General features: G+C 30.5%; 1 protein-coding gene across 1 annotated transcript; it reads left to right on the forward strand.

The window, feature by feature from the left end:
• The first annotated feature begins 2604 nt into the window (after positions 1–2604).
• On the forward strand, positions 2605–19204 carry LOC124537577 (meckelin-like). The gene is made up of 21 exons (XM_047114451.1): positions 2605–2768; positions 3838–3914; positions 5539–5628; positions 6372–6542; positions 6802–7043; positions 7270–7392; positions 8453–8577; positions 9762–9897; positions 10204–10319; positions 11497–11647; positions 12487–12621; positions 13058–13183; positions 13596–13683; positions 13967–14094; positions 14548–14771; positions 14997–15074; positions 16334–16362; positions 16495–16559; positions 17441–17589; positions 17977–18088; positions 18400–19204. Exons 1-21 carry the CDS (start codon positions 2605–2607, stop codon positions 18466–18468), a joined length of 2598 nt encoding a protein of 865 aa, XP_046970407.1. The 3' UTR covers positions 18469–19204.
• Positions 19205–22639: the final 3435 nt, after the last annotated feature.

Consider the following 22639-nt stretch of genomic DNA (forward strand, 5'->3'; position numbering starts at 1 on the left):
CTATTTTTCGAAAGTTATACGGCAATAGGTGAATAAAATTTAAAAATTTCGTCGAAAATTTCGTTTAGTAATTAGAAAATTGATACACGTATCAATCCATATCAAAATGTCGAAACGCTGTAAATCGGTTGTCAAAGTTTCACAAGTGATATACGACATCAATTCACAGAATCGCACTGCTGAAATTTAAACCAGTTTTATCGAACCAATTGTTCTGAAATTGTGCACAAACCTTTGGTGCTAGTACAACGCAATTTAAACTAGAACACAAATAAATTTTCGTTCTTTTTTTAAATAAAAGAACATTTATTTATTTTTTTAATTTAATTTATTTTGTAAGTAGCATAGGAATACATGTCCACAAATTAATTTTCGATCGTTTTTTAAATAAAAGAACGTTTTTTTTTTTAATTAAATTTATTTTGTAAGTAGCATAGGAGTATCTGCGTGTTTCTTATTATTGTTTTTATCTACTCTGTGCATATAATCTTACTTTCTTGTGTTCAGGTCATATCTTAAATGCAAAGGTATGATTTATATTTATATGATACATAAGGTAATGAACATTTTATCCATTAAATGAACTTGTTATTGCATTTCATGTCTATATAACATACATAATTATTAAAATATGTTATTATTATTATTTCAACACGTATTAAGTAAATTATACAGATTTTATATATTATTGAAGCAACTGAAATACATTAAATGTTTATTGCTTGCAACTGAAACTTTTAGTCATCCTTTTTGAACATCGTTATTGATATTTTACAACAAATAATATTCCCTTAAGAAAAGGCTAACCTTTTATTTTTATGACTTATAAACTCGTTAGTTAACTACCGGCGAGCAATAAATACGTTTTGTTTCAATTGTAGCAACTAGCAAATGACGGAAAGTAGTCTTAAGACAAATTTTAGTATAGCAGTTATAAAGTAATTTTGATATCTGTTGTACCCATGATATTATTACATTTAAATAATAGAATAGATATACAATATTTTTGTAATCGTATTAAAAATTTTACAACAAAGAAATCGTAAGTAGAAGCGTTTTAGACTTTTAAATATATGAAAAATTATAGCTTGAATAACAGATACAAATAATATTTATATAAAAATATATTTTTATATAGCAAAATAATGTACGGCTTGCTAGTGTCTATGTCTTAACAAAGAACTATGTAATAAGAGTAGTATAATATAGATACACTGTCAATGTTATTCAAAAACCTTATTTTGTTTCGTTAGATCTCAAGAACTAGTCAAATTTTATTCGCATAAGTTACAAATAAAATATTAGTGGTAGCAATGTGCATTTTTATTTTAAACCATAATTCCTGTACACAAATTAAATTCTTAACAAACAATTATTAGAAAAAAAACTTTTATTAAAAAGTCCTTTTTTTATAATTATATTGTAGAAGTTATTTATCGAGGAATATTAAATGTTTTAGAAATCTTTCTAACATCTACATCGACATCTGTCGATATAAGACTAATGATAAAAACAAAATAAATATAATTATTCAAAGTACCCATTTCAAAGTTGTGATTACTTTATTAGTTATTGAAATAACTTCAAACTTGTACGTCTAGTTTTTATATTTAATTGGAAAATTGTATTTTATGTTTCTGATATTTTATAACCATCATTTTCTTCGATTCCTCTAATATACCCGTCTTATCACTTTTAAATTTAATTACCTCAAATATGAATACTATTGCCGATACCAAATATCCAAGTAGGAGACACAAAATGCAGCTAAATACTTGTTTATTATTCAAAGCACTTGGTTCGACTGATTTTATTGTAGTGATGGTAGACATCTTTACAGTATCTTTTTCTAACAAACCACTTTCCAAAAGACGTATGAGCCACAGAGATAGTGGCCTCATAAAAGGTGAATTTTTACCCATCCATATCACTAAGGGAATTTTCATTATAGAATCAGGAAGGATGTAGCCACATTCATTTTCATTTATACCTTGAGACATGCAATACGCCTTTACGTATTCGAGTGACAGGGCAATAATGAACTTTTTTCTGCCTTCTAAAACTTCTTGAAAAACATTTTCGAAGTCCTTCTCGGGTACAACTTCAAAGTTTTCACGTATAAATGTATCGTGTTCGAAATGAGCCAATACGCCCGCTCTGCCTCCAAACTTGTATCCATTATCGCAAGCATCTTTCAAATCCACAAATTTGCCAACTATAACATCCGTTTTCAGAGCTCCGATGAGGACACTTTGGTAAGCACTTCTCACTACAAATGTAAACCATATCCAAAGACCCAGGATATAAAAATCTCTAAAACGCTTCGGCTCAACTCTAATGGGTTGACCCATTAAAACAGCCCAAATTCTTATAACTACGCTGTGTAATTTATCCGCGTGCTTAAAATTCCTAAAGCAAAACTTCTTAATACGTTTAAAGTTCAGAGTGAACGGTATTGATTTAACAAAGAGTATCACGAGTAAAAGTATGAGCCATAAATATCCGTTTAGTGGTGAAAATAGACGCCACCATATCGGTCCTGGAGCTAAGGGTGGCGCTAGCCACGCTAAACTTATTCTAAAATATGGCACCGAGTAGTCTAATATGCCCACTCTATCCATTCCAGGTGCGATGCTACAAGTTGAGATATTAGAGTTACCCGTTAAGATATCATCTAAAGTTTCAGACCAATTCTTGGCTCCATCCGAATCGATACTGAGAAAATCCCTGCTTGAAATAATGGGCGTGAAATTCATGATGTCCCTAAGGTACCGTATTATAGCTCTTTTGATTATTTCTAAAGGAATTTTCTGCTCTGTTGCTGGATGATATAGTTTATTGGTTGATATATAAAGTGGACAACCATTCATGTTAATCATCTTATCTGGAAATAAATCTTTTTCCATTACTGCAGTGTCGCCCCAAAAGCCAATAAGAGTAGGTTCCAAATTTTGGCAGTTCAAATGATTTTTGTATGGATAATACGTAAACAATGCTATTCGCTTGTCTTTATTAGTGACGACAGTTACCACATTGGTAGCATAGTAACCCCAAAGAAGGCTATATATACGTCGAAGTCTATGTGGATAGGAGATAACAACTATAATGTAATACGCATCGCTGTGAAGCATGGTCTTCCCTCTTAGATCTGGTTTTAATTTTCCGAGAATACTTATAAGCGACAAATACGATTCAATTAAAATAACTACCTGTTTCGTTGGTACTTTATCATTTCTCTCCAAAGTAACTGTACCACGATAGGACTTGATGAATTGGTTTAAAATTGATTCTTCTACATCATGTGATATTATAACTGTCGGTGTTCGATATTCAAAATTCTTATTAGCGATTTCTACTGCACTTTTAATGACATCAGTATGCTTTAAATTTTCATCATTTTCTACTTCCAAATTTGCACATATATAACTAATGTGCAAAAATATTATAATAGTCGTAATGTGCTCAAAATAGACCATGGTAAAGCATTTGAGAATTCCAACTAACCATTTTTAAAGCGTTAGTCAAAGAGATGATAAAACGCCCGTCAGATATGTAAAAGTTATAAATCATGCTTTGTTTCTAAAGTCTTTTATTCGAAGCTTTAAAAAAGTAAAAGGTAATGGCGAATGAAAATGCATTAAAAACCTACAATTGGATCTATTGTGCTGCATTTATGCGCATCATTATTAAATGTTTTTACCATTATTTTTTATTTTATATTGTATTGAAATTATAATAATCTCTATGAAGGTATTCGTTCATAGCTAATCTCTTTCCTTCTTTTATTTTATCGTTGATCTGACCAAAAAGGTCTGATAAAAAATCTTTCGTCTAAAGGCTAGAGGCTAATATGTGGTACCCGTTAAAAGAGATGTTTCTCAAATCGTTGTTTTTGGCTGGTACCTGGCGACGACGTAAGCGTTTGGTGATGATATTAATAAATAAGTTTTTATCTGATATTATTGGGTATGCGGTTAAAACTGCTATAAATATGGTTTTTAAAATATTTTTTCTACTGATTAAACGTGAAAAAGTGTCGCTAAATTGAATTGAATATATTATTTGATGTCCGTACTGACCATTTAGTCAATCTGATATACACAAAGACAACCAAAGCCTTAATAACAATTCAAACTTAGAAAATAGACGACCTTCCATACGGACTTTCATCCCACGAGGAGGGTAAAGAAGTTTTAAATAAGTACGCTATAACGACTTTTTCTAATTCAAAAATAGAAATCTAAAAGCCGAATCTCCTATATCAAACTGCGAAACAAAAAATGAGAACTTTTGTAGAAAATTAAATTCCCAATTTCACATTCTTGAGTGATAAAGTTTCGGAGACGGCTAAGTGGCCGTTTTCTTTTTATAAATAGAACTAGCTGTGCTTACGACCATGTACGTGTTATAATTTAACTAAAAAATATTATTGTAGCCTAAGTTACTCTTTATTATATCAGCTATCTGTCACTGAAAGTCCCGTCAAAATCGGTCCAGCCGTGCCATAGATTAGCCGGAACAAATAGACAGATAGACAAAAATTGTAAAAATGTTGTTTTGGTATAAAAAAGGGCTATTTTAATATTACAAACAGACACGCCAATTTTATGATATATATAGATAATCGACCAATTCTTCTTTTTCTAACTTATAAAAATAATTTAATTTAAATTTCCATATAAGATTACATCCTAAGTTTCACCCTCTGAGATGATGAATTAAAAAAAAGTGACTGTAGCAAAAATACTGATTTCCATATTTGTAATAATATCAGAAGTGATGTATTTTCATATAAACTTTTATCCATGACGTAACCTTTATCAGATGAGTTTTAATCATCAGAAAAAAATAAAATTGAAATGGGACCCCAAGGGAAGCACTACCTTTCAAACAAAAAAAATTATCAAAATCGGTCCACTCAGTGAAAAGTTATGAGGTAACAAACATAAAAAAAAATACAGACGATTTGACGATTGATAACCTCCTCCTTTTTGAAGTCGGTTGAAAAGGCTGTCTTAGTGCTCACTTACGTCTATTATTACACCCAGTTATTTAGGCTAAACGTTGTTATGTTATAAAATTGTATTATATATTGAGTATAATATATTCATTCACGGTAAGAATCAAAGCTATATTTAAATTTCTTTATTTAAAACAAATATGAATTTTAAAGCTCATTTTAAAGAGATATGTCTACTTACTCTTGGTTGATTGTGTACCCCCACCAACAGATGCGTCACCAGGCAACCCCCTTTCAGAAATTACGTAAACAAATGGCATCCCGTGCAGCAAAGCGTGTTATTACGCCTTAATACGGATTCCCTGTGTTGTTTCTTATCAATTCATGTAATATAATTTTGTTTCATGTAATTCTTTGACGTTTGATTATGTTGCAATAAGTTTTGGGAATATTTATTAGCAATAGCACATTGTTATCACTCAACTGAATGCTAAGCGTTATGATTATGAGATCGTTTGCTAAAAAAATTGTTATTGTTTTTGTTTTATATATTTATGTCGATGGTTATAAATTGCCAGGAAGTTGTAAGTCTGGTCAGTTTTATGAGCCAAGTTTGATGGATTGCTTGGATTGTCCCGTTAATGCATCGTTAGTCACATCTGCTGATGGTAAGTTAATGGTGATAATTTTATACCTACAGTTTTTGCATGAAATAATTTTCTTTGATGCATATTAAAAATATTTAGTAAATTAAAAGGTTGTGATTGATACGATACATATTTAACGATTACTTTAATAATATTTATGGACAGAAGACTAAAGTAAAAGACTTCCTAATTTCTTATATCAAAAATCGTCATTTAATAACTCTATTAAGTGAAGATACCATCTGTTCGGAAAGTAGATTCTACCGAAAATAACCGGCAAGCAACTCAATAGTTACATATCAGTTATCTTTTTCAACATTTAAAAATACGATGATATATGTAGGTATATATATGTAATATATCCTACCTGGAAGTTAACAAGTATTAATTCCACGCTTTTTATCGTCTGTATAATTTTGTATTGAATAATATGCCTTCTAACAATATATTTTTTTTACAAATGATTTACTATACATTTTCTATATACGTACTTAAATGAATGCAAGGAGGATGTTTATAATACGAGCTGACATGCGAGCGTTATCTTTAATTTTGTCTATATTTACCTACTTATTGTCATATTACTTGTGCTGCCAAGATCTTGTTTCATAGATTTCTTGTGTCAGCCGTGTGCACCTATTACTCCAAGCATTCTTTATGTTACTATTATTTATAAAAATAAGTAACCAAGTACTACTTATTTATAAAAGTAAGTAGTACTTGGTTTTAAACACGATTGTTTGATTGGATTTTATAATTGTTAGGTTTTGCATGTAGCTGTGAGGAGCACAGTGTAGCGACAAATATTGCCCGCTGTAAGCCATGTAACATCACCGAAGTGGTGTCCTCTGATGGAACTGCTTGTGTTCCTCGAAGATGTCAAAGCTCCGCGGGTCGTATGGTTTGCAGAAAGTGTCCACAGGATCACATTTTAGGTGGGATACTTTACTGGTTTAAGAAAAACTTTTCAATAATATATTTGCACGAGAACTTTATTTTTACACATTTTATTTATTAAAGAAACAGAAAAAGGATGTGGATAAAATCTGATTTTAACTTTCTATTTTTAATACACATTTGAATTGTTTTAAAATAAAAATGTAAATTTTATACTTCGAAAGGTTTCCTAATATAAATAAACTTCGAATACGTTGTCGATATTCGTATAATTTGATTTAAGTGCACATATTTCAGTGACACAATTACTCGATGGTTCTCCAATGAAAGAGGTCCAGTGTATTAAGTGCGCTCGTGGCTACAAAGTTTTTGAGAACCGTTGCGTCAAATGTGAGGCTTGTTCGTGTAAAAAACACGAAATAATCGTAAGAGGAAGATGTATACCGAAGAAATATATTTTAAGCCGACCTAAATACAATGAAAATCAATTGCATCCAAATGAACTATTGGAGATAGTAAAATTGGAATATTTGTGTACGGTAAGTTTGATTTATGAAAAGATTTTCATTAGAATTTTCTATCCCAAAAGATAATAATAAATCTACATACCTATTTAATTAAAATTGTATGCAATAAATAAAAATGGAATATGTTCAAGAGTAAAAGAAAAGTGAAGTTTAGAAGTTTTCAATTGTAACTGTAATATAAATATAGTATGATAGTTTGGTCGTTATAGTTAAATAAATATCTGAATAAACATTTTAGCAACAAGACTTTCGAGCGTGTCGTAGATTAGCGAGCGCTTGCGTTCGTAATTTCTATTCATTGGACCCCGGAGGACCTTGTAGGCTTTGGGTTCAACCTAATATAGGAGAATTTAAGGGTAAGGTAATATTTTCTATATTATATAAGGACATGAATTAGTCACTTTGTAAAATACTATGTACCTTAATTAGTAAAGTCCGATTATTTATGTTAAGACATTACTACAATTTATTTCTAATACTAGTAGTCCAGCCCCGGCATCGTTCGCGTTTTAGGCTGTTGGTTGTCACGAGTCAGAATAAAAAGTAGCCTATATCCCTTCTTAGAGTTCAAGTTTATTTCATACTAAATTTCATCAAATTAAGATCAACCGTTGGTCGTGAACTAGCGGTAGACATACATAGTTACTTTCACATCAATAAGATTAATATTGAATATAGTTTTAGCAATATCTTGTTAACATATAATAAAATGGAATACACTAATTTTATTTTATATAATTCCTATTACTGCGTTTCTTATATTGCACTTGCTTTAAAGGTTTTTTTATATAATATAGGACTCCCGTTGCTAACGATAGATGCTTCGAAAAACAGTAAACCATTCATCTCTTTAGACCGAGAAAAGGTAAGTGTGTTTGTTGATAATATTATATAGTAGATTTCGCCCGCGGCTTCGTTCGTTTTTTTGGGTGTTGGTTGTCATGTGTTAGGCAAAAAAGTAGTCTGTAATTATGAAAGGACTGTTGTCTTAATTCTACCAAAACACTACTCAAGATTATTGTGCCTACGACATTATTGTCGTCACAATGTCTGGCGTCTGTATCCACCCTTAAAGGTCGGGTGAAACAATACGATACGGAGTGCACTTAAGATCAAACTGATAAATGCGTAATGGTATGTCTTTTCTTGGGGTACAAGTTTACTTCATACCAAATGTCATCAAATTCGATTAAGCGGTATGGTAGTGACAAACCGTCAGACAGATTTACACACTTATAATATTTTAGTTGATATAGATTATTGTTATTAAATAACAATAAAGATACTTTACACGAAATCGAATAATCGAAATGAAATTAAAAGAATGGTATCGTAATTAATCATTTAATCTTAAAAGGTAAATATATATTCTGTTTTATTATCATTTAGCTAAATCAACTGACATTTAATCTTTATTACAGGATATTTTAAAAATAGCAACGGGAATCCACACCAAGGTTGGGGGATTAGATTTATTTTTAGACACAAATCACCGTCCAAATACATGTCTCCCACCAATCAACATTAAGATTGGCGACGATTTTTCGTAAGTAGCTTCTATTTCGTTTAACAATAGAATCATTTGTTTATTTAATCAAACAACTTGAGATTTGACTTTTTTTTCTCTTATAAAAAAGTGACTTTAATTATAATAATTCTGTCAAATCTTGTTGCTTGGTTAAGTTTGATGCGTGCTCAATTAAGATAGGCAGTGTTCAGATTATGGTAACCAAAAAATAACGTTCGTTGCTTAACCCAAGCTTAAATATATTTAAAAGCGATCGCTTACAAAATCAACGTTTAAAGTAAACTCGAGCCTAGCGAACTACAGTGAATTTATATAATTCATATATTGTTCGGCTTTTGAATATTTCGACGAAAATTCGGCTGAAATGATGTTACCTGAATATCCACCAAACGTCAGTACAACGCGTTTGTAAAACACTCAAGTCATATCCATAAATTAGTAAGATGTTTCTCTGTAGTGTTATTCTATAAAAAACTCACTTCATATCCCTTTCGTGAAATTTTTTGAACCCGATTGTATATACTATATAAAGCATGTATCCTTAATTATTTATAAAAATGACAGAGTAGTCTTTATCTCATATACCTTTCAGACATTTCACGACCGTTTTTAGCGGTGAGTTTTGAGTTTGTTTTACAGAATAACTCTACAGATGAGTTACTTTTCATTTCAAATACATATGTATCTACTGTTTTTTTAAATATGGAAGTCATTTTGCATCCTTCCCCTGTGTGTGTTGTTTGTTTGTTTTATATTTGCATAACGTCCGCGTACAAATACAAACTACTCTGTTAATGAATGGTATACAGTTTTGTTGGATGTGTACTAGTGTTCACTTACAATGTAGAAAGTCGTGAATTTAAGTTTTTTTTTATGATAAGCTGTATTGAAAATGAGTTATTTATATGAAAGAACGAACCAAATTATTTAATTTCACAAACTTATTTTTTTTTTTTTTTTATAAACTATGTATAGATATAAAAATCGATGTATATTATATTACCTTTTATTTATTATATATGTTGTATTTTAATTTACTTTTATACTATATTAAAGTTTCTCGAAAACGAAACAACTCAAAAGACCCAATTTGTCTTTACGCTTGAGATGTTCGCAACCTTTTTAACAAGTTTTGGCAGTTTTTTTTATCTCTTTGAATAAAGTAATTTGAGAACTTTTAATTAGGATTTTTTTTATTCCAGATATGACTGTGTAAAAAATGTAAGTAAACTCACAGAGGAAGATTTTGGTAGCATACTTGAACTATACCTATTGTCTGAAACGAGCTTAGAACCGCTTTCAATTAAACTAATAAAACCAAATGGTTATGATATCCAGGTATGTACCTAATGCATAAATTTTTACTTCCTTCTATCTTTTAGAAATAAAAATGTCCGATGAGTTGCATTTTTGCTGGATCGAAAAAAAAGATAAAAAGTTAAAGTACTTAGTGAGGCAATATATCTGAAATAAAGCAAACCTATACAATGTACGAGCTTTGAAATCTTTAAATATATTGAATTAAACCTCATTCACTATCTATCTCCTACCTAAGTATAAGTACGAGTACGTACGCTTAGTAAAAATTTTCGACGCAGAGCTTAATTAAATATTATCTTTATAATTCAAGAAATTATTTTCCAGAAAGGAAAATGGCCTTCGAAACAATTTCGAAAATTTTTCCTGTTCAATAAGTCACTGTCAACGGTCACAAATACCACTAACACGGTTTATTTACGAACACTTCTGTTTCAAATAACGTGAGTAAGTTTATACACATCATACACGTTCAGCTCTCGGATTTTTTTTTATGGTATAGGTTGGCGAACGAACATATGGGCCACCTGATGGTAAGTGGTCACCATCACCCATAGACAATGACGCTGTAAGAAATATTAACTATTCCTTACATCGTCAATGTGCCACCAACCTTGGAAACTAAGATGTTACGTCCCTTGTGCCTGTAGTTACACTGGCTCACTCATCCTTCAAACCGGAACACAACAATACTGAGTACTGTTATTTGGCGGTAGAATAACTGATGAGTGGGTGGTACCTACCCAGACGGGCTTGCACAAAGCCCTACCACCAAGTAATTTTTTAATATTTCTTAAAGCTTCAATATCCATGAGTAATTGTAAACTAATATCAGATAGCCCATTTGCTCAGTACTACCTAAATAAAATCTCCACAGGCCAAGACAGGGATGAAACAATGTTTTTATTACATGTTATATCATTACGAATTGTCAAAATATATCAACATTAAAACTATTAAAAGCATGCTTTTGCCTTTGGTACTTTATAAATCAAGGATATTTTGCTGACAACGTCTTTTAAATAAAATCAATGATATATAATTTGTAAACTACAATACTAATAATAATAGTAGATGATCACCGGTTGATCACAAGACTTGTGAATGTGAAAAAGTAAGTACAGAGCGTCGTTATTGAGACGACAAACATATGCATAATATAAAAGACTCTTTCTACTTTGAATGGATTAAATAAAGAGCAGCACGAAGGCCACGTTATTAAGTGTGATGTGGTCACGACTACTAATGGATTGGTCAACGTCCAATTTATCGAATAAACCCTGTCCCAGCACACACGGGTACAACAATAGTTATAGATTACAGAACAGCACCAACGAAAGCATTGTTTTTTTTTCGGCTAGGAAAATTTAAATTATTAACTTTTCTCTGCTATAATATGCGTGTATTATAAATAAAAACCTTTATCTTTAATCATTCTGTTTATTGATGAAAACTGCATTAAAATCCGTTGCCTAGTTTTAAAGATTTGGAACACTACATACAGAAGATGCTTAATAGACTTCTGCTTGCTTCCTTTAACGGCAAAGCTTTAGCTATAATCAGAGTCATCATATAGTATATATTCATATAATAATATTTTGATAATGTTCTTATTTATAGGATAGAGCGCGATGCATCTACGTATGGTCTACGTTTGCAGATGACTATCGAAGCTCATTACGCTACGAAATCGCCTCTGACAGATATCGTCACGACATCTCTCAGAGTTGAGCACAAAATGCCCACGGCTGGCGTCCTACGAGGTTTGGAAGTCAGTGCTAAAACACATGTTTATATTTACATTATTTAGACTATGAATAATTAAGGGAAAAATTTAATAGATCATGCACTGTAGAGCACAGGAGATATACGGTCATTGATGTAAACATATTCAAGTGATAAAATAGCTTAACTAAATATATGTTTTTCGTTTTTATTTAATAGTTTTATAGTATATACATATATATACATAGTATAGTATTAAAGTAAGTGCGGATCTAAAGTTGGAGCTGTTATTTTCACTAAGAAGTTCTTTAATTTTTTGTTTCATTATTAAAGACAAAAAATAATAGTCTAAAAACAAGTATTTTACATACAAATGTCCAAACTATAGTTTAAAGCGATAAAGAGTTCATTCCTCTGGAGCCTTAGCGAATTAAGTCACACAAACTAACTTGTAAGATTTAAAATCTTGGAATAATAACCATATTTGTTGTAACTCAATACAATAGATTAAATTAATATAAAATAAACAAACAATCATTGCAAGTTTAAAAAAATATCCTGTGAGAAATAAAGGGAACACTAAAAGAAAATTAAGTTCAACTCATATCTAGAATAACTATCAGGAATGTTATATTAAGAACTACATAATATAACAGTTTCCAATAATTATTAGTAATTGGTATTACAAGCCTGTTTAAGTTGGTCAAATATTGTATTTAAGTCCTAACAATATTATATCTTCAAACAAAACATAAATAATTTTTAAGTCTATAAGCATGAATGAATAAAATTATTCAAAAAATATTTTATATATAAAGATAAACAAGGTTTAAGAAAGAAGGTTTAGCTATGGGCTTAGTACATTATATGTAATGCATTTTATAGATATGCGGAGGAGTTTTTGGATCCTTGATGACATTGTACGCTTTACTACAATGGCGGGGAGTCCTGAGGCGGGGAGGGCTTTGGTTTGTTGTTATGCCGTTGCTGTCGAGTTGTATCGCCGATGCTCTTTATTTCGTAAGTTATTATATCACTTCAACGGTTAATAAGCTTTTCCCCATTTGTGTCTAGTAAAAATAACTTAGAATCTATGTTACTAGGTTTAGACTTCCAGATGTAAATTCTTTCATGATTAACGACCCGTCCCGGCTACGCACGGGTGGACAAACTTTTTTTAAAATGTTTACCTTTTATTTAAATATTTTTGTTGCTTTTTCCAACACGTTTATCAATTGAAACCTTCCTTATTAATCCCTCTTTCTATTATTGAAAACCGCATGAAAATCCGATCAGTAGTTTTAGAGTTTATCACGAACATACAGACAGACAGATGCGGGATTATTTGTTTTATAATATCTAGTGATAATATGTTTATATAATTAAGAAATGATAAAGGTATGAATACACCTAAATGGATTTAACTTTATCACTGAGCTATTGTACCGTCTGACAGGCGATGTTAATATCGGTGTTCCACGCACTGGTGGCTGAAGCGGGGACTCTCGCGCTCACTCTGCCGCTGTCCCAAGCCGAGGAGCAGGCTATAGAGGCGGTAGTTTATAGCGTCATTTGTTTAAAGGTTTGAAATTTTTATCATAAAAATATAACAAGATAAATTCGATTTCGATAATGTATGCCTTCCTTTTTAAGATTAGTAGTATTACCAACACGAACTGACAACAAAACGTTTTTCCACGTATTTTGGTAAAATGAGGAACGGTACATGCAAACAGTATGAATTATTTTTAATGTTTTTAAGTATATTATTTTTAATATTGGCAATCACTATCAAATTTATATTTAATAAGAGGACGGTATAAATTTCGTGAAAATTCATGGTTTGGTGATATTTCTTAAATATGATCGCTAATCGATTTTTATGGAAAAAAGATCCGAGGAGACTGTTTAGGGCTTAAACTACGTTACGAAATTTGAATTAGTCTTTCTTATGTATTTTTTTATATGAAATGAAAATGTGTTTATATTCGCAGGTTCTTAAAGTTATTTGGATAAATTGGAACCAATGTCGGTGTGACATATTCTTCATAGACTGGTCGAAATATAATCCTCCGATTAAAGGTATGTATAAAAAATATATTTAATGAAATCTTAATAGTAATATTTAATTAATCCTTGACTGTTTCGTGATAGTAAACCAACTTTTCACGTCTTCGCGTGTATAATAGGAAGTGTTTTCGAATAATCAATCCCGCTTATATAGTTTTAGTTAACGTAACTAATCAAAGACAATGATACTTGACAATTTAACTACTTTCTATAAATTTCATACAAAACTAACAACTTGTTATCTTGTAATTATAAATTTGTATATACGACAATGTTAATAAAAAATTACGAATAGATGCATCCATCCAAAATAAGTCAAAAAATTGGAAGGAAGCCATCTTGGCTAAAGAATGGATGTCAAAACAAACGAAACGAAGAGTGTCACCGGGCTTTACAGCTGTCAGCACATTATTTATTTTACATGTAAGTTATTTATACTTGATTAAAAAAAATTGAGTCGTGATGGCCCAGTGCTTAGAACGCGTGCATCTTAACCGATGATTGCGGGTTCAAACCCAGGCAAGCACCGCTGATTCATGTGCTTAATTTGTCTTTATAATTCATCTCGTGCTCAGCGTTGAAGGAAAACATCGTGAGGAAACTTGCATGTGACAAATTTCATAGAAATTTTGCCACATGTGTATTCCACCAACCAGGATTGGAACAGCGTGGTGGAATATGTTCCAAACCTTCTCCTCAAAAGGAGAGGAGGCCTTTAGCCCAGCAGTGGGAATTCAGAGGCTGTTGTTGTTGTTAAAAAAAAAATATGTAATCTATAAAAACTTCATTTATTTTATATGTAAGTTATTAATAATATATGTAATAAAAATATTTACAATTTGTTATAAATAATTGTAATTTTAACATTTACATCAGTTTGTAGAGCAAACATCTGTACATTTATCAAAGAGCCAAGGATACAAATGGGTTATTGCGTCCGTAGCTTGGTGGAGTTGTTATACAGTACTATTGTGTACAAGGTTCTTAATCGAAAAATTCATCAAATCTGCCCCAATCAAATTGACGAAAATATGTTCTGATTTGGAACTTTCATTATTAGTATTTGAGCATGAATATTACGCGCATTACGTGGATGGAAGGTGAGTCTCAATAGTTTTTACACGAGTATATTCAGACTATTATTTATCTGTATTTTTAATTTTAATTATGTTCTCACAAGGAATAAAACTTTTTATTTACTTTATATTTAATTTTAAAAGCAAAAACATGGTTCATAATATTGGTATTCAATATTATTTTCATAAAATCAAACCGACACCGAAAATAAGAAATTATAAATGTTTTTTTTTTTTTTTTTTTTTCAGAAATGAAGATTTAATAGACTTCAGGCCGAGCGTCCACGCTTTACAAACGTGTCGTGTTGTTTGTTCGCCTCAGTTGAGGTAAGTTTATTTTCTTTGAAATATAAGTAAATTTACACCTTTAAAGTTATAGAGACTTAATTTAGAATTACTAAGTGTTGGGAAGCATCGTTAGGAAACCTATATAGTATACTAGTAGTTGCCCGCTTCTTCGATCGCCTTTTATGTTGTTGGTTGTCATGTGTTAGGCAAAAAGGGTAGCATATGTTCTTTCTTGAAGTTCAAGCTTGCTTCATACCAAATTTCATCAAATTCGGTTCAGCAGTTTGATCGTATAAGAGCGACAGTCAGGCAGATAAAGTTACTTTCACATTTATAATATTAAAAAGAATAGATATGTTGATTCAAACCACTTTTATTAAATGAGCCCCAAAACCAAAAAGGCAATAAGCCCAATTCACATAAGACGTCCATTCTCGTAGGACAATAGCGAAATGCGTAGAACATACTAATGTATATTAGTGTGTGAATGAATTTGAGGAAAACATTTATTAATTTGAATGTTTTGAATTTTTTTTTCCTTTTGTTATACTTAAAAAAGGGTAACGTATTGTTGACAACTTTGTACTGAAATTGCACTAAACTGTTTTGTTTTGTCTGTTTTATATAGATATTTTGTTTTTGGGTAGCCCTTCTCAACTAACGTTACATTAACTTTTATGAGTAACATGACAATTTGTAGCTGAGGTTGCAAAACGAAATGCGTTGAGGTCACATTAGAACTGTCAATTTTCTAGATTTGACACAGCATTTAGATAGTATTTTGTCCCACGGGAAATATCTTTCTCTTGTCTCATCTGAGATAAAAAGGATGGAGTATTGTCTTGACTGCCTCGACTGACTCTCTTCATGCCTTAAGCAATTTTGATAAATGAGATTTTGTTTGTTTCGATTGAAATCTTACAAGTTTAATGTATAATATGATTGACTTGTATTGTCCCACTTTTAATTAATAATTTATTTGTTTTCTTGACGTACCAAAGTTATACGTACTTTTATTGTTCCTTATATTATTACAATAAATGCGAGGGAAGCTGTGTTTTTTTTTTTTACTTCAACGGTTTACCCAGGGATGGAAAGTAAAATCTTCAATTTATTTTTTTTAATTAAAAACGTTGCGGTATCATTCTTGCTCCTTTTTAAAGTATACTAGGTCAATTTTAATTGTTACAACTATGCGATACCAATACTATACCATAAATATATACTCCTAATCAAAGTTAATATTCTTTTAAAGTTGTCTTATTTGCGTTATTTTAACGTTGATCGTTTTTTTTCAGGAATGTATATAAAAAACTATCAAATAACGGTATGTATTTTATTTTTTTGGAGAGAGACATTTCATTATTTTTTTCGAAAAGTAATAGAAGTTGTTACTATATAGTTACAATAGTTAGAGGTACTCAAGTCTTCAGTTTTATAAATAACAATTTTTTTCTAGGCGAACTTGAAAACAATTCGAACCGTGCCCTTCTGTCTCAGTTTTTGAGTGCATTTTTTGAAAGGGTATGTTTTTTTTTTTTTACTTGTGTGCCTTATATATAAGTTAATACAATCAAACTGAGTTTTGTATGCCATTATATTATGTAGTTGACTGAACAATACAAATATGATAAAAATAACAACTCATAATTGTTTTTATTGGCCGTAAAAATTAGTGCTTTTGATTTTTATAATATTTCAATTTTTTTATACTTTAATATATAATGATTAATTACTTTAAGGCACCATACCTTTAAGTAATAAGTAGACAGAATGCAAAGCAATTATTAAAAATCACATAATTGTCTATGAAATTTATATTGATTTAAATAAATAGGTTTTTAAATACTTATAATTGACCTATATATATAATAACCATTATATACTGACATACTTATATTATTATCTACCAATAAATCAGTTACTCGAAACAAAGACTGAAAATTTTTAAATATGACGTCAGAAAGCCCACAATCACAATTCTAAGATAAAAATTTCGTTATAGACAAAACAACAAATCCGTTTTACATCATAATATACGAGTACGAGCATATTAAGATAATTTAGAACATGAAATATCTTTTAAGAGATTCATACAAAAAAAATATATACAGAGCCTTACAACAAACAGTCATCGTACATGATATGACGTTGATGATATATATCATGATAACATTTAACATCTCTTCTTGGTAATAACCTTATATCCTCTTGGAAAATTGTTTGGTAATCTAACGGCGCTTTCTAGTACCTCGCGCGGCCATTACCCTAATTAAATAGCACGCATTTCAGGCTTCTTGTTACACATTTTCGTCCCTTTTCACGAAATCACACCCACAGATGTAGGAAAGCTAGAGGAACGTTTTTGAACGTTTCTAAAGTGGAACATTTTAATCTCTTTACAGGCATTGGATGGTTTAAATTGGGTAGCCAGTGAGAGAACAATATTTGAGAAGTTATTTGACGTTGAACTTGTGGCAAGAGAGGGAGGCAGCACTAGTGTATTACTCTACGATGGTGACGTCACAACGCCGTCATGTTTTGCTGTCACTTGGTTAGTTATATAAACTTATATATTTTATAAGGTTCCTGCCTGAAAATATAGTATCGTTGAAAATGGTAGAAATGATGCTTAAAGCTTGTTTCGGGTACTTCAACCGCCTCTTTTTATTATTAAATAGTATTAACATCTCAAATCTTTTTGAATAAATAACATATTTCAACTAAATATAAATATTGCTATTTTATTCTATTTACTACTTTTTCGCTATTCTATAATGTACGATGTACATGACAACGTATACTATTTTGTATTTAACTTATATTATTTACCTATCTATGGCCTTATGGATTTCTTTTTAATGAAAGTATTAAAGTCTGTGTTTATTTGTTATAATAGTAATTGTTTAATATAATAGATTAAATAATAATTTTAACCCAGGTGGGGAGAAGAGTGGACGCTGGCAACATTTGACTCTATGTTATTTGGCTGTATTGTGATAATGACCGGCAATTCTGTTTTATCTGCGTTAATTACCCTAATAACGTGGCAAGTAAGTTATAATAACGAATTTTATTGACCTAATTAAACTATATACATTTATATATATTGGCTATTAGGCGACAAATTATTCTATGTTTAAATGCAATTAAAATTAATCTTACATATACACGATACTCCCAGTTTTTAGAATGTTACTATTCGTAATATTAAAATATTTTAATTAATTTAGTACAACAATTAAATACAAGTATATTCCGATTATAGTAAAAACTTAAAAAATATCCTGGTTTGAAACTAATATTTAATTTTGTTTACAGATAATACGAAAAAAGTTATAATCTATAAATGTTTACGTTTCAGATTATGAAATGTACTCGAGAGTTCTTCGGAAATTTTAATGTAAAAAATAAAGTTGGTTTAAATAATTAAATGCAATGGTAATATTAAGTTATTCTACACTAAACGTAACGAAGTTGTTATACGCAGTATTTTGTAATGTATAGTACTATTTTTATTGTTGCTGTAGTTTTAGTACAAAGTGAATCTAAAGAAGCGATAAAAAATTTACAAACAAACGGCAGAAGTATTGAAATTTTTGATGCTAGTAAATACATGAATCGTCCCACCATATACACGACACCAAAGTTTCCAAAGTCTGAAATGTATGTATCTCTACAGGGTTTCATTGTAAATATATGTAACGTTATATTATACCGCTTTAAGGGTTCCAAAATTGCGACATACATATATACATTGAGCAAAACCCTAAAAGGTTTGGGATCGGAATATTTAATGAAAGTGATTATAAGAAAATTTGCCAAATATTTAAAGGAATTATCAACTCACAGGAGTAAATACATAAAAGAAAAAGTAAGAGGTTTCATGAAAATTATAAAAGGAAATAAACCGAAAAGGAAGGAGTTGTTTCGACTACTAAATTCTTTATATACCCTAGCACAGGACATTAAAATGGATGTGTATATAAATCGCCTTAAACTATTTGGTAGAAGTCGATTGCAAGGTGTTAGCAAATCAACCAGGGATATATTTAAAAATATAATATTTTATACGATAAGTAATCAAGATGATTATATCAAGGATAATATTAGGTTTAAATTCCATGCCGCTCTAATTGAGTATATTAAGGAAATGAAAAGTTCTCACACTAAAGATTAAAAAAAATGTGTTTAAATATATTTTTTATTTTGATTTTATTATTAAAAAAAAACTGTTATACCTACAATTTAAACAAATAAAAAACTACAGGAAGGTTGGCTTACTTTGCTGAAATCACATTATAAATACGGAATAAAGAAATTAAAGTAATATTTTAACTGAAAATGAAATTACTTTTTTTTTTTTAGAATTTGTTCTAATTGATCAATACGACGATGTTTATCCCATATCTCTGTTGTCATAAATTAAAGCGTTGAATCTTGAGATGTGGATAACAGGAATAAATGTTTAATAGTTTTTCTATTTATTATTTTTAACGATGTGTAAGGTGAACTTTGAACGAAGAATTATGTGAAAGGGAATGAATGAATAAGGCATGATATTTATCGGTCTCATCTCTTTTACAACCGCTACGACGCCGGAAAAAGAATTCTGTTTATGTGTGCTTTTAACATTAAAAAATAAAAATGGTTTAATTAACACCCAAAAAGTGATTTTACTTAGACACACTACACATTAAGAAATATGTATTGTTCTGTGTATAATTACAAATTTGTTTGTTGTTATTGTTATTTGTGACCTGCTTATAATATACTACACAATTTTAATATTCATGTTATCCATCGTTAAGAGGTGTAGGGTGCATTTACTATATTTATTAGCATCTATATTTTTTAGGATCGTTACGTTACAAAGTTCTAGCAAACATTCTAAAACTTGATTACAATTCACGGACCGTGAAATTAAAATTCTTTGCAAACCAATGTCAAATGCTCATTACGTTTTCAGCTAAATGTAAAAATGTTGAATGTATTAACATTTACAAATATTTTATTCGGGCTAATTTTTATCGAGTACAGTTGTAGTGTTAGCATAACAGGAATAATAGATACTCATAATCCTAAAGGTCGAATGATATCGTTACCGAATATGAAAAAAGATAATGCTTTAAGATCCTCGGGCGTATTCGAAACATTTCTCCATAATTTATTGGAACTATTGACCACTCAATTTCCGATGAAAAAGTTGCCGAAGTATTGTCGAATTCTTAGTCGCAATATTTACGATCTAAACTTTAAATATGCACAGCGGCTAGCGAAACATATCAAGTATTTGTCACGTATGTATCCAGAAGATTTGCACGAAGAATTACTATTTTATAAGAAAGAGCTAAATACAAAGACGCGTCATCGCTCCGAGTTCTTAGAGGCTATGAACAAGGCGTTCACTTTGAGAGAACATATACTATTCAACGATTATATTTATAACTTGAGGGACTATGGCAGTGGTGATAAACTTTATATCGATGAAGAAACAGATAGAATTGTTGACGAGATTATTTTGGGTAACGTTTTGAAATTAAGTTCTTGGGACCGTAAAGAGTTGGAAAGAAAGTTACGTTATGCTGTTAAAGAATTCACTCGGGATATCGAAACTTGATTGGAAGTAGGAAGAGACAATTATTGAATCAAGAAATTAGTAAAAATGAGTTAACAAATCATACGTCTTTATTTTTTCTAAAATTAAAATCATCATCGTCATCAGCTCATCGCAATCCACTACTGGAAAAATTATCAAATCATCCGAAATTCTCTAACATCAAAACTAAAAATAAAAATATTTTTATTCATGTAGGCTTAATGCTTATAAAATCATTTTTGAGTCGTCATGTGAGTGTTAAATTAAATGTTAAACTTCCATTTATTTGGAAAATAGATTCTGCCAAAAACTGAACTAGAAACGCAGTAGTTACCCTTTTATCCAACATTGTAATTACAGAGTATGTCAAAAAATTAAATGAATATAAATCCCGCCTTGAGTAAGTCAAAAAAATATTATGACCAAGTTTTTTATTATTAATATAGTCTTTTTTTAAAAGGGCCAAGTTAAAAATAACGGTGGCATCTTATTATAGAAACGATTCCTATTTCGAGCAAGGATGTATTGGCTTTGCGAAGTCAAGGAAAGTAGTATTATTTATTAGTTTACCTTTTCGCTTCGTCTGAAGAATAATCGGCACTATTTCTTTGTAATATTTTAGAAAGAAATAGTGTCTTTATTATTGAAAAATGTGTATACCCGAGTCGAGATGGCCCAGTGGTTAGAACGCGAGCATCTTAACCGATGATTGCGGGTTCAAACCCAGGCAAGCACCGCTGATTCATGTGCTTAATTTGTCTTTATAATTCATCTCGTGCTCAGCGGTGAAGGAAAACATCGTGAGGAAACCTGTATGTGACAAATTTCATAGAAATTCTGCCACATGTGTATTCCACCAACCCGCATTGGAACAGCGTGGTGGAATATGTTCCATAAACCTTCTCCTCAAAGGGAGAGGAGGGGTTTACCCCAGCAGTGGGAATTTACAGGCTGTTGTTGTTGTTGTTTTTGTTGTATACCCTTGTTTAACAATATGTTTACAACAATGGGACAACGAAGGGAGTGCGAATCTCTGTCCGCTGAATGAAAGCAGTTTCAATATCTGTAGCGTTATCATAAAACAAGATGCCGTAATACATAAAAATGTGAAAGTTACCGTAGCTACTAATTGACCGAATATCGAATCGATATTAATTACTTTGTTTTTGTTGTCTTTAAATTTGTAACCGTGTATGCTGTAGACCCAAGTCAGAGACGGTGATGGGGATTCTGCTGAAGCCTTGAGTATAAAGTGATTCATGGAAGTTCATTTTAAGATCACTATTATTTTGAGTTTGAATTAAATTTTGCTTTCTTATATTAAGATCAGCAAGCAGTATGCCTTGTGAAATTGCAATAAATAATTCAGAATATTTTTGTTAGGATTTTATGAGCACTTATAAATCTACTTTTTTTTTAAATCTTACTTCATCAGGCATAATCTGGAAAACGTGTTTTTTCAATATTTTTTAGACTATTTCTCCTCAAAAATGCCTTAAAACAAAAAGAAATCCGTATAAAATTTGTTTTGTAGATTATTTTAAAAATATAACCGTTTTCTTATCTTTAAAAAAATGTATAAAAACTTGGAATTTATTTCAAAGCTACCGAAATAAAATGACCAGAAACGACGCTGGTGGTATTATTCGTATTCGAACATGAATGAATTCGTTTAAAATTGCTATATAGTTCTAAATCAACGTATTAATTAGCCATTCTTTGAGATAAAAAGAATAACAAATCAAGTCATGGAGATTGTTGCACTCAATATTTGAAAAACTCGGCAACTCAAAACTCATGAACTGTCCTATTCACTATGACAGATTAACTCAGTGTTGCTATATATCTATGGTATATGTTCGAACCTTTATTTCATTATTCATTCCGTCGTTATTTTCACAAATTTCTTCAGAATAACAATATAAAATATATATAAGAATTGAAAAAAGTACGTCAATAAAGTAATAGTATCTTGAATGAACATTTTATTTGCATTATGTAATAA

The sequence above is a fragment of the Vanessa cardui genome, chromosome 18 (assembly GCF_905220365.1).
Source record: "Vanessa cardui chromosome 18, ilVanCard2.1, whole genome shotgun sequence".
Taxonomy (NCBI): Eukaryota; Metazoa; Arthropoda; class Insecta; order Lepidoptera; family Nymphalidae; genus Vanessa; species Vanessa cardui.

Bases quoted from the DNA above. Each gene is read 5' to 3' on its own strand.
- LOC124537577 (XM_047114451.1), top strand. From the start codon at position 2,605: ATGCCCACTCTATCCATTCCAGGTGCGATGCTACAAGTTGAGATATTA. The intron at 7,044-7,269 runs GTAAGTTTGATT...TAAACATTTTAG, and splicing joins AATTGGAATATTTGTGTACG to CAACAAGACTTTCGAGCGTG. The intron at 12,622-13,057 runs GTAAGTTATTAT...ACCGTCTGACAG, and splicing joins TCGCCGATGCTCTTTATTTC to GCGATGTTAATATCGGTGTT.